At 39.1% G+C, this 14099-nt stretch overlaps 1 protein-coding gene and 1 long non-coding RNA gene across 2 annotated transcripts; both read left to right on the top strand.

Moving 5' to 3' along the window:
• The first annotated feature begins 1629 nt into the window (after positions 1-1629).
• Positions 1630-3974, top strand: LOC141761229 (Fc receptor-like protein 5). Its single transcript, XM_074624558.1, has 6 exons — positions 1630-1680; positions 1764-1820; positions 2580-2831; positions 3252-3509; positions 3604-3726; positions 3889-3974. Exons 1-6 carry the CDS (start codon positions 1650-1652, stop codon positions 3972-3974), a joined length of 807 nt encoding a protein of 268 aa, XP_074480659.1. The 5' UTR covers positions 1630-1649.
• Positions 3975-4198: 224 nt separating this feature from the next.
• Positions 4199-6269, top strand: LOC141761371 (uncharacterized). Its single transcript, XR_012592555.1, has 3 exons — positions 4199-4271; positions 4398-4475; positions 5976-6269. It is a non-coding gene; the product is annotated as an uncharacterized LOC141761371 (long non-coding RNA).
• The last annotated feature ends 7830 nt before the right edge of the window (positions 6270-14099 follow it).

The raw sequence follows: 14099 nt of genomic DNA, 5'->3' as shown, positions 1-14099 counted from the left end.
ACAGCCAGCAGGGGGCGACTCCTCTGGTTGCTAAAAGAAGTCTGATTATATAGAAGTCTTCTGACACATTTTGAATCGATCAATGTTCCTCAGAGAGTTTCCTTTTTCTGTTCATTTGCTCCACTCTTTTTTTCTTTCTCAGGTGAACCACTGAGGAGGGACTCCATGTTGCTGTCTACTGTCGCTGTATACAGACGTGTTAACACATCAAGCCGTGTGTTGATTTACAAAGCCTGAAACTCTACTGCTGATCAAGAGAAGCCAGGAAACTCATCGGCCTGTTGTACACTGTAGAAAAAAAGGAAAAAGTTGGGAAAACTCAAGGCAACAAACTTCAGCAAAATTTTAAGTTAGGCAATTCAACATTAAGTTTTGCTTTTGAGTTTGTTCAACTTTCAATCATCATTTTCAAAATAAGTTGCAGTAACTTATAATTTCACATTGTAACAACTTTGAATTCTCTGTCAACTTTAATACAAGATGGAGTAAATTAAATCTGTACATACTACCCACTTCATTTCAGTTGAGTTAATTTAGTGGAATAAGGATTGCGTACTGCAACGGTTAAGTAGCTGTGCAAATGCATCAATCAGGACCAATGACTACCCATCAAATGCATACATAATTACAGATGCAACATCTATATTCAAAACTTTTTTTGTTTTTGTTTATCAAAACACATGGCCTCGTTCCAAAGGATTTGATTGAGGCTAAATTAATGGGAACTGTTGACACCCACAACTGTCCCAGACTTAGCACTTAATTGTATACTAGCATGCATCACATCTTGAACACCAAAATACAATGAGGTAGCAGTTGTGTGGGTGTTGCAAGCATAGCAAGATGGAGTTATACAGGGAAAAGTCAGGTGACGGATCGAGAGAGGAAAGAAGATCGCGGGAAAAGGAGACGGATGAGAGAGGGAAATGGAGAAAAGGGGAAAAAAGGAGAGAATAGAGGTGGAGAGAGGGAACTTGAGAAAAAGAAAAGAGAAAAGGGGGAGAGAGTAAAAGCAGCGAAGGTAGAGGAGGAATATAAGATATCATTTTTAAACTCAAAGTGTATTTAGTCCAAACAATGATTTCAATATTTTAGTTTCAAAATCAACAAAGGAGAAATTGTATTTTACTTTTTAACATTTTTATATTGAATGTACATACTTGACTTTGGATCTTATTTACATTGTTATTGATCTTATTTGTTATTATCTACTTGATCATATTTCATTATTATAATAAAACTACTCCATTTGGAGTCAAAATTATACAATTGAGTTGTGTTTTTATTGATTTTATACTGAGCACAATGGTAGAATGAAAGGAGGCTCTCGATTAAAGCCCGTAATGCTGGTGCAGCTTCATGTTATTAATATATTACTGCTGACGCTGTGATGGTGAACCACCTTCTCTACTTATATTTAAGGTCGATCACCTTTATCTTTAGCACGCATGAACTCGTGTTGCACACTTCTTTTTTTGGATCCAAACCAGTGAGATTATTATCTGCACTATACCGTAGCAGCTCTGTCTCACATAGAGATATTTCCAGATCTATAATTCAAACCAGAAGTGATTGAATCAGGAAGAGAAGGTTCTGACCTACATCATGTCTCAGCTATGTGATGCTCAGACAGTCAGCAGCAAGACGTCATGGAGGTCACAGCTCTCTGCATCAGACTGAGTGAGTACTGACACTTTGCCTAACTCTCTCTGCTGATAAATATGTTCACTGTGTGAAGTACAGCTCTCTTTTTGTCTCTCCAGTGGTGGAGGTGTTGGTCCTGCTGGTTGTTAACCACGGTTACTTGGCTCAGAAAACTGGTAAGTTTCACTTTATTAATTTGCCGACAGAAGCTGCTAGACTTTCTGTAACTACGGTCACTTTAGACTCTCCCAAATAAAAATAAAAAAGTCAACTTCTATGAATTTAAAATTGTAACCATCAGAGTATGTAAACAGGTACACAAGATGACATGAAGTGGTTAAGAATTTAATCTGTAACATGTTTTTTTTTTAAGGTTTTCATCCCTTGCTCCAAATACTTACTGCAACAATGTTGATTTTATACATTTTGATTTAATAATTTCTATAATATTTTTATTAATTAATTTATTCAATATTATTATTATTACTATTATTATTATTATTATTATTTATGTTTTATAAAAAATGAATTAACTTTTATCAACCTTTGTGCATCATAAATATTGATATAAAAACATATTTTTAAAAATAGGGAATTTCATGACACCAAATAAGTTGTGTTTTATGACAGATATTGCAATTCTAATGTCTTGACATGTTGCGGACATTTTTGCTAATATGTCAGATAAATGTCAGCTAGCGAGGTGAGTTTTGTTAGCTTTGACTCTTAGCATCTAATCTACATGAATTCAACAGTAATATGAAGTTATTGTTTAAATGTTACTGAGCTGTATGTTGAGAAGAAGAAGATCTTGAGTGTCACCATGTTTCACTGCTGGGACTTAAAAAATTGCCATAGTTACAGAATCATCATGTTTCTGTAAATGCATGCTGAATATTTAATTTGATTTGCTCTCTCTGTGTCTCTGTCTGCAGCTTTTCCTCGTGTTCGTCCAGACAGACTGCAGTTTTTTGAATATGAGACCGTCCGTGTGGACTGTGAAGAGTTCGGTGGATTGACTGAGTGGAGAGTGATGACGAAGCTCCACGAAAGTCCATCAAACTCTTACTGGAACTCCTCAGCAGCATCCTGCACCATTCATCCCACCTTTGAGAGACACAGTGGGGAGTTCTGGTGTGAAAATGAAGGAGGCAACACAAGTGCTGCTGTCAACATCACCGTCACTGGTATGTTTAACAAGTTATACATTCAGATTATGTGATGCACACAATATTCACTCCTGAGTGACACACAATATATTGTGTTTAGGAGGATAGAAAAACAGTCCAAGACTCAAACTAAAAGAATGAATACTTCACACATATACAATATTTAACATTAAGTACAGAAAAAGCAAATATTTGTTATTTTTTTTTGTTTTAAAATACGAAAAAAATAAAGTTCATGATCTTTATGTTATAAGATCTCACTATTTTTATTGCACTTGTTTTATTATTTTCCCCGCAAAGCGCTTCCAGCTAGAAAAGTGAAAATGAATAAATAATAACATGCAACGATATATTGTAATGGAATGGACCGTGTTATCCTTGTTCTACACATAGTACAACATGTTAAATAATGTTAAACATAAGATATCTTTCTACCAGCTGGTTCTGTGATCCTGGAAGTTCCCGCCCGTCCCGTGGTGGAGGGATACGACGTGACTCTTCACTGTAGAAAGAAGAAAACTCAGTCAAAACACATTGCTGATTTCTACAAAGATGGTTCCCGCCTCGGGACCCGGTATGAAAACAACTTGATGATCCAAAATGTTTCCAAGTCTGATGAAGGATTCTACAAGTGCAGCATCTCTGGAGCCGGAGACTCACCACAGAGCTGGCTGGCTGTTTCAAAACTAGATAATGGTGATTTGTTTTTGCTTTTTTGTGCACGCATGTTTTCTTTTTCCCTCCGGGTTGAAGATAGATGATGAAAGCATGTTTAATATTTTCTCTCCAGCAGCCGACGAAGACACTGATCCTCCCCTCGGTCTCTCTCCTGATCCCCCCTACCTGCTGTGGGTTGGTGTCGGTGTTTTAGTGGTGGCTCTGCTGCTGTTGCTGATGGGACTACTTCTCAGAGGTACAGCAACACTGTCTCCTACAAACTACATTAAATGACTTTATGATGGTTCTTTTTCACATCTCTCCTCCCTACTTCTACCTCTTCTGCTCTTCATCTTTTTCTTATTCTTCTTCTCCTGTTTTTTTCTATTGATGACATTTTATCTTTTCTGTCCTCCAGTATCGGTCTGTTTGTCGTCCGGGAAACAAACATCTCACTCACCTGGAGATCACACAGGTGAGAAACACCAACCACGTAAGACATAATGTAGAACGAGCTGGTCATTGTTGTGAAATACACCCCGACAGAGCGATGAAACCCCCCCGATGACCTCAAGCTGTTTTAATATTTAGGTCAGATTTCTTTCCATGCATTTATTGTGTAAAGCTTTCTGCCTGTCTTTGCTTTACATGTGCTGCTTATTTAGGCATTATTGTCATGCTTTTTTAAATAAAACAGCAAATATGTGTTTTCTCTTTTCTATGTTTCTGTCTCAGTAGAGGACAGAGTTGATCCACACCACGCAACACGTGCTGTTGTCAAAAAGCAAAGGAAGGAGAAAGGTACATTATATTACAGCTTTTAGTTAGAAATGCAGTTTTAAGTATAATGTTATAGATGCATGTGTACAATATATTTAACACCCCTAATTATGATTAAACTAAACAGCGTGTGTTTTTATGTTTCAGTGTCAGGTGGTGACCGTGCAGGTGATCCAGACCGTGTGACTTATGCTGCTGTTAGAAGCCAAAAGAAGAAGAAGAAAGGTAGTTTATATTATGTTACTTCTGCTTCACTGTTAACTGGTATTTACTTCCTTGCATAATAAGACTATAGCAAGTCTGTCATGCAACATGTTTTGTCTCAAGTAATATAAAATGCAATTATAAATGAATGAGTAGGTTTTGAAGCAGCTTTCTCGCTGCAGCAGTTGTGGTTTTGTGTCACATCAGTTTTGAGAGGCGACACATTTAACACCCGACTGAAATACTACACCTACTTCAATGAATTATTTTCAGATATGTCTGCAGAAGACTGTGATGCAGGTGATAATTTGATCCTCTCAGTTTTAAACCACACGGGGAAACCACAGACTGAAACAAAGGGCCCCATCCCCAAGTTTAATATGGTCAACAGTACAAGAAGCTATGAGGTTTGAATGAGTCACTATGTATCATACACCTTTAACCCTCTGAGACCCGCCGACTTGACTGTCTTTCAGAGGCTCTAGTAGGTTCAGTTTTGGCATGGCCATTTTCAAAGGGGTCCCTTGACCTCTGACCTTAAGATATGGGGAAAAAATTGGGTTCTATGGGTACCCATGAGTCTCCCCTTTACAGACATGCTCACTTTATTATAATAAATATAATCACATGCAGTTTTTTTATTGTCTCCTATTCTAAAAATGGTGTGTTTGAATATTTCTGCATACTGGGGTCGCTAAACAGTCTTAAAATTACATAGATTGGGTCTCACCGTAAAGCTGAGCCTCTTGTGGATCTAATGAGCCCAACTGTATTCATGCGTGATGATGTTAGTCCCCATAAGAGACATTTCATTGTAGTGAGACCTGACGTCGCTGTATACAATGACCTGAGGTGACCTCTAGGATAATCACAGCTTCATGAAACTTTACAGGCACAAACTAGAGACCTAGAGCATTCAGAGGATGGTTGGATCAAACTAGAGACCTAGAGCATTTAGAGGTTGTTTACACAACACAAGTGCTCGCCATCCAATCGCTGAAATCTCCAAATGTCAAAAAATGTTTGGGTCTCTGTGTCTTAATGTGGTATTTTGGAGGGATTATTGATCATTTTTATAAATTCTGGAGTGATAAAAAATGGTTAAATTTAGCACCAAATCTGTATAACAAATGGTATCAACCCAAAAATTGCTGCAACAACTTATTTTATTTATTTTAAATAATGAATTAGTTAATTCATGTTTATTTCTGATTTATGACTAGAAGAACTTGACACATAGCGCTGAGCTGCATCTCAAATTAATCTTCAGGTTCTCAGCTTTCAGATGATGTACACCACTTCTATGTGACATCTACTGTTGACCTGCTATCTCCCCCTAAAGACCCCCTGGACTCCCCTAAAAAAGACTAAAACGGCTCTATTGTGGGTCTCAGAGGGTTAATGGAAACTGTGTGCCTCACAACCTAAAGAATGCTTCATAGAAAGTTGTAAAATAATAAGAATAACAACACTTAAATATTCAGTAATTTGTGAATAAAATCGTATTTGTTTCCCAAACAGGTACCAAGTCACGTCGACCAGAAGAGAGCGTCATCTATTCTTCAGTTCACTATAGGTGAGACTGACGCTGATACAGAATCGATTTCTTCTAATATTACAGTTTATGTACAGCTGACAATATGAACCATAAAATCTTTATAATAAGTTCAATGAAATGTCCTCAACAGTCGTTATTTGGATGTTTTAACACTGTATAATAACCATAATTTATCAATCAATAGTTAGTTAAACTTAGTTAATTGTTATTTTACTGTTAACAAACAATGAAATGATAATTAATAGTGTTTACTAATTATTAGATATGCTATAATTTGTTATTTCATCAATAGTTTGTGTGACTTGTTTGTTATTAACAGTTTATTGTTGAACACATTATAACATTTTATATACCATATTAAGTATTTGTTAATGATTACCAAATTATTTGTAAACCTTTAATAAACTGTTTTTAAAACATCTATAAACATTAATTGTTTTTATTTCTTATATCATTTTTGTAATTTGTTGAAATGTAAACAAAAAAAACATACGAAAAATGTACAAATGTGTTATTTTTAGGGCCATCAAAGTTAACGCACTAATAACGCCACTAATTCCTTTAACGCGTTAACCCAATCGATACTTCGGAGGTTGTAGCGGGCTCAGTTTTAAAGCTAGAGTAAAGATACTGGTATCATATGAAACTAGAAAAACCTAATGAATCCATTGGTACCAACCATATCATACTAGCAATATATGTATTTCACACTGTATCTGTGTGTCTATTTATAGCTCTGATTCGCCAATATGCTGATGACATCCGCCTAATTTTGGCAGAAAAAATAACCTAAAAAGGGAGTGTTTATGTGAGGATGCCCTCACTAACTGACTCAATAACCTTTTTACTAGCTTGTCATGAAGGAGGTTAAATAACGCTCAAAACTTACGTTACGTTTTGGCGAGGAAAAACTGTCGTGGTCATTTTCAAAGGGGTCCCTTGACCTCTAACCTCAAGATGTGTGAATAAAAATGGGTTCTATGGGTACCCACGAGTCTCCCCTGTTGGGCTTGAGTTTGCCATGTTATGATTTGAGCATATTTGTTATGCTAAATGCAGTACCTGTGAGGGTTTCTGGACAATATATGTCATTGGTTTGTGTTGTTAATTGATTTCCAATAATAAATATAAACATACATTTTCATAAAGCAGCATATTTCTCCACTCCCATGTTGATAAGAGTATGAAATACTAGACAAATCTCCCTTTAAGGTACATTTTGAATAGATGTGAGATAAATTTGCGATTAACAGCTTTTATTTTGTTACATTTGAAATCCATTGCAAAACATGTTTGGTGTCTTTTGTATTTATTTTATGTGAGTGGATCTCTCATCAGTCACTTTACTCAAAATACAATGAATAAACCATAACAATAAGCATAAAGTAAAACTAAACCCATCTTTTTGAGTCATTGTTTGGCCATCATGTCGGGACATCCCATCCAGACACCAGTCTGATAGTAGAACATGTTTCAGTTCTTTAAAGGTCACATATTATACTCCATCTAAACTAGTTATTATAGGTCTCAGACACCTCCAAACCATGTCTCTGAAGTTTTTTTTTCAAAAAAACAATCAGATCATGCATTCCAGCATGTCTCTATAACCTCTGTTTCAGCCCATTTCCAAAAGTGCTGATTTCTGTGTCTGTAGCCTCTGTCTCCTCCCACTCTGCTCTGATTGGTCAGCGTTTTCTGTCAATCAAACGTCCTCAACAACAGCGTCACCCTCCCCCTCCCTCCCGGAGAAGCTCTCTCTCTCTCTCTCTCTCTCTCTCTAGAGAGAGAGAGAGAGAGAGAGAGCAGCTAGAATAAAGTTTATAAACCACTTTAAAGTTTATAAACCAGAAACTTCACCCAGCGCACGTTACCGGAGGAATCTGATCAGAAATCGGCGACACATGATGAACATCTGCGGTCCAGATTCCAGGTTTTCCTGACGGTTTCTCTCAGGTAAATAATGCTGTTTATATCTCTGTTAGTTAGCTCAGTGTTTACCTCATGCATCAACTCTGTAAACCGTAAACATACACTCTGTTTTACGTCTGTCTTTACAGATCCATCTGTGAGAAATGACCGACAGAATCATCCCAGAGGAGAGCAGACAGCTGAGAGCAGATAGCTGTGAGCAGACAGCTGAGAGCAGACAGCTGAGAGCAGACAGCTGAGAGCAGACAGAGGAGAGCAGACAGCTGAGAGCAGACAGCTGAGAGCAGATGGCTGAGAGCAGACAGCTGAGAGCAGACAGAGGAGAGCAGACAGCTGAGAGCAGATAGCTGAGAGCAGACAGCTGAGAGCAGACAGAGGAGAGCAGACAGCTGTGAGCAGACAGCTGAGAGCAGATAGCTGAGAGCAGACAGCTGAGAGCAGACAGAGGAGAGCAGACAGCTGAGAGCAGATAGCTGAGAGCAGACAGCTGAGAGCAGACAGAGGAGAGCAGACAGCTGTGAGCAGACAGCTGAGAGCAGACAGCTGAGAGCAGACAGCTGAGAGCAGATAGCTGAGAGCAGACAGCTGAGAGCAGACAGCTGAGAGCAGACAGAGGAGAGCAGACAGCTGAGAGCAGACAGCTGAGAGCAGACAGCTGAGAGCAGATAGCTGAGAGCAGATGGCTGAGAGCAGATAGCTGTGAGCAGACAGCTGAGAGCAGACAGAGGAGAGCAGACAGCTGAGAGCAGACAGCTGAGAGCAGATGGGAGATACAGAGCTAACCCGTTAGCATGTAGCTACATGCTAACGGGTTAGCTACATGCTACCGCTATGACACGGTGTGTAAACACAGCGACCATCAGGGTGGAAAATAGAAGATGTGAAACAGTAGTCAGTTCATTATTTCTGCTAAAAGATAAATGTATGGAAGATCAGAGTAATGGTATATTATTTACAGTAGGAGCTGTCTCTGTGTTACCATGACTACAGACCACCGGAGCTTAGCTTACCATAGTTTACCAGAGCTGAAGACTTTCTCCTGTACCATGTTAACATAACTAACTAACAGGTGAGATGATTACAAATGCTGTGAATAATTAATATTGTCATCTGTCAACTCAAATAAAGTTTGACTGTGAAACAGAAATGTGTTGTGTTGCTTACAAGTCACTATTTACTACCTGTATTCTGCTACATGCATGACATCAAATATATATAATATATAAATATCATCTGTTTAAACAGTGTAATTACATAAAGCCTTTGTGAAAGAACATGTTATATTTAGATGATGGGAGTACATGAAGCCTGTTCTGCTGGTTCTTGCAGACTAACAGTAGGAGCTACTTTGCTCAAGTTCGGTTGAGGAGGAGAGACAGTGACGCGCTGTGGGCCGGGGTCAGCTACTGAAGGTTCTCTCTGGTTCGACCAGGAAACCCTCACGTGACTTGCATTCCCTAATGACGTCAAGATACAAGGAAAAAAGCGAATTTTTTTTCTGCACCCATTTCCGGACAAACGGAGGAGGAGAAAAAGAGAGAGGATGGTCTTTTATGATACTATGGTGGCCTGTAGACACACTGGGGACAGATATTGATGTTTAAAAGACATGGAAAAGTGCATTTTGCATAATAGGTGACCTTTAAAATAAAACGGTGAAAGTCCGGTTTTTAGCGTCAGATCCTCTTCGCCACAATGACAAATGGAGAAATCCACGACAGAAGAGGAAGTACAGTGCCAATTTTTTGTTAAAGAAGTATACAAGGCAGGGTCAGACAAAGTGGATAAAACAAAAAAAAGGGAATTGAAAATAATCCCAGTGGAGTTTTCAAAAGTCAAACCGCTGCAGAACAGACACTTTGTTTAAATCTGGCTTTTATCCGATTGGCTGTGAAGAAAGCAGGGAAGGCTGTCATCATGGCGCTGTGTTTGATGTCAAACTGTTCACACGTGGGTTAAGTTCAAGTTGATCTTTCACCGTCTTTGCTACGCTACGCCCAACGGGGGAAAATTGCGAGTCACCACAAAGTCACAAGCTCTGCAGATTTAGGCGGAATATGATGGAAACTAGCACAAAGAAAAGGAAGAGCAGGTACAACAAAGACTGTGAAACTACTTAGAGGTATTTATAAGCTGATGGAAGGAGATGCTCAGAGTTTTTTGTGAAATTTGTTAGTTATTTTTCAATTTCACACATTGGTATCTGATTCACATATGACATGAAGCGACACAGTTCATGTGATGAAATGTTTAATATTTAAGTTAGATAGACATTATATATAAACTGTAGACTACCTCTCAGCCTTGGTAACGTGTACTGTAACACATTTTGTTTGTTGAGATTTGGTCACCCTAGTGCCATTAAACCACTGCAGGAGAAGAGGACATAAATAAAATGTGGACAACGTGATGGAAATATGGCTTACAGCCAAGTGTAAAAAGTGTAAAGTGTATTTTTTTTAAATTCCTGGCGTTTTATATGCACAAATGAAAATGTGTATAAAAAGAGGTTGATGGAAACAGTTGACATCGATTGACGGAACAATTTAACCTCGTTTACCCGACGGCCCGGTACAGGGTACGGCTGAGCTGTGTGTTAAAACACTGTCTTTAAAATCTGTGGTGGTCTTTTTTCTGAATAGTTTCTAAAAGACGAGGCCTTAACGCAACTGAAACTCAAAGTGTCTGTTCTCATGCACTGAGAAAAAAAAACGTCCAAGTCTCAGGTGAAGGACCGTTGACGGCTCAGTGCTGCCCCCTAATGGTTTCTTTATAGTCTCACATCTTAAACTTCAGTGTTCAGACTTTTAAATTTGCATCCGCCACGTTATTCTTCGTCCATGTCGTTATCTTCTTCTTTAATTCTTCCTTTCCGTTGCTCTAACAATCACACCCTCTGTCTGCAGTACCAGTAGCTCTCTGTCTGTCAGGTCATTTTATACTGTGAGGTCAATGAAATGTCTCCTATGGGGACTAACATCATCACACATGAATACAGTTGGGCTCATTGGATCCACAAGACTCTCAGCTTTACAGTGAGACACAATTTATGTGATTCCAGACTGTTTATGGACCCCAGTATGCAGAAATATTCAGATACACCATTTTAGAACAGGCGAAAATAACACATTTATACTGCAAGCATAAAAGTGCATGTGATTTTCATAAATCAGACACATCTGACTGAAGAAAAGAGGAAGTTCTACAATGACGCAGCACGTTTTTATCTTTTCATATTGCTGTAAAAATGTTAATTTGCTTCACGTAAAAGCAACGCATGAAAAGGAAGACTAAAGGGAAAACAAACAAAAACATAAATTCACTCAGACTCACAATGGATTGAATGTGGCAGTATAGGATTATACCATGCAAGGGTGCTGCAGCTTTTAAATACACTCACTGCTGTTACAGCAGATTGACCTTAACCACAACAGGGCGCTCGGCTAGAGTTCAACTGGAGGTAACTTTTGACTCGTGAGATCATTTCGGTTTTCGATTCCAGTGGCAGTGTCTGCTGCGTGTAAAGGTTTTGGTTTATAAACTTTTAATTTGGCATTATTCACGGTACAGCTGTTGTTAAACCTCCAGCATTACAGCATGTTCTAGTAGAAAATCTAAATACATGTATGAGCCTTTGACCTAAATGAGCATATTATGTGACCTTTAACCTACATCCCGTATCACTTACTGACGTCACATCCATAACTGAAGTCACCTAACAAATGTACTTATTTGAACCAATACCATGATGTTTTCCTAAGAGACCAAACTGTAACCGTATAAACACAACAATAACCACATGTTTAACACTGTGACCATTTCATTTCAGTAGGAAACTCTCCCGTGGGTTGTGGAGGTGGTTGTGTTGGTTGGAGGACTTGTTGCGTTTCCCGCCACATCGAGTTTCCACCAGACAGATGTGGAGTATTTCCTGTTTTAACCATCACTTCTTCTTGAGAACTCTGCAAACCAAATGTGACCTTAATTACTGTACTCATTGCATTTCGCCTTACCTTAAATCCTTAAGTTAACCTTAGTCATTTATGTTCAGTAATGGAGCTATGCAATGCATAGGTGAACTGTATATTTATATATTTTAGGGCTGTCAATCGATTAAAATATTTAATCTTGATTAATCGCAAATTAATATTGCATTTTTTATCTGTTCAAAATGTATCTTAAAGGGAGATTTGTCAATTATTTAATACTCTCATCAACATGAGAGTAGGCAAATATAACAAAAAACTATCGAGTTAGGTTAAGGAAAAGATTGTTTGGGTTGAAATAACACCAATAGTGGCGTAACTTAAATGCAGAAGTTACAACAAATAAATCAACGTTGACTTCTGGTTTCACACGGGACACGAACGTCAGTCTGGTGTTTTTTGACGCACCCATCCACCCCGATCTCCTCACTCCGCGGCATTTGCCGCTCTTTATATTTTTTCGTTCACAATTATGTGGATTACGTACTAATTGATTTTGTTGGATATACATTAATTAGAGTGCATTGACTTTTCATAGATTTGCTACGAACGGTGTTCCTGAATCTGTTATAATAATAATAATAATAATATATTATATTTATATAGCGCTTTATAATATTCTCAAAGACGCTTTAACATAGTCGGGGGGGGAAACGGTGTGAGACAGACAGACAGGAGACGAACGACAAAAAGCGACATACACAGGAACAATCACATCCAGACACACGGACTGATGGGTAGGGGGAAGGAGGGGGCTACGGGTAAGCAGATGAGAAGAGATGTGTTTTGAGGCGGGACTGGAATGTGGTGAGGGAATCAGAGTCTCTGATGAGATTGGGGAGTGAGCTCCAGAGCTTGGGAGCTGCTCTGGAGAATGCTCTGTCCCCAAAGCTGTGGAGTTTGGACGTGGGGGTGGAGAGTAAACCAGCTGAGGTGGATCTGAGGGACCGTTGAGGTTGGTAGGGGGAGAGGAGTTCAGAGAGATAGGGGGGTGCAAGTTGGTGGAGGGCTTTGTAGGTGAGGGTCAGGATTTTGTAGGAGATCCGGTGGGAGACGGGGAGCCAGTGAAGGTCTTTCAGGACTGGGGTGATATGATGCCATGATTTGGTGTGGGTGAGGAGTCGGGCAGCTGCATTCTGGACCAGTTGTAATTTATTTATGGAGGTGTTGCTGATGCCATAGAGGAGAGAGTTGCAATAGTCAAGGCGGGAGGAGATGAAGGCGTGGATGAGTTTCTCTGCTGTAGGGGGTGTGAGGGACGGACGGATTTTTGCGATATTGCGAAGGTGGAAGAAGGATATTTTGACCAGTTGGCGGATGTGGGGCTCAAGGGAGAGGGTGGAGTCGAAGATCACGCCAAGGTTACGTGCCTGGGGGGAGGGGGAAACAGAAGTGCCATCGATGTTGAGTGTGAGGTTGTTGGTTTTGGTGAGGGTGGATTTGGAGCCGATGAGGAGGAGTTGTGTTTTGTTATGAGGTGAAAGTTATCGCTCTGGTTTACAGGTGAGCAGGAAAAGCAAGGCAATAATGTATTTGTACATTGAAACACAGAGGCAATTCAATATGTTTTATAAAAGGCAAAAAAAAATGCATCATTAAAACACAAGGATGAGACAATTAATACCAATGTGAATGTTACAGGACATGAAGGATGACATTTTAATCTTCAGTCTTCAATTAAAGTCATTCAAGTCATTGTACCTGCCCGACCATGAGACGGGCAGGTAATCCACCTACGATAACCACGAATACCACACGGGAAATCTCCTGAAATTAAAAAACACAAAACAGCATTGCATTAATGTTGATACGGAAATTACTATTATTGTAATTATTGTTATTTTATTTAAATAAATTGAATGGTTGCATCTTGTCTATGTTCGCTGCACAACACACAGCTCTTTAAAACTGCACTAATGAATGTGATTATCCTTTTTAAAAGGCTACTCGAATGCACACGTTAACGTATTTTCTACTTACCGACAGCAGCTGAATATCAATGAGTCCCACTTCGGAGGGTTTCAGTGAACCGTCTCTCAGGTCAGGTCTCGATGACCCATTAAAGAAAGCGTTCATGACAGGATCCGGGTGGTATGGAAAAAGAAAATTATCACCCACTGCTACCTGAGATGGAGCGATTACCTGAGGCTGACCTGAGGAAGAAAAATACAA

This window comes from Sebastes fasciatus, chromosome 22, assembly GCF_043250625.1.
Source record: "Sebastes fasciatus isolate fSebFas1 chromosome 22, fSebFas1.pri, whole genome shotgun sequence".
NCBI lineage: Eukaryota > Metazoa > Chordata > Actinopteri > Perciformes > Sebastidae > Sebastes > Sebastes fasciatus.
Note: the sequence above shows the minus strand (reverse complement) of the source record. Positions and strands in the feature narration are given on the sequence as shown.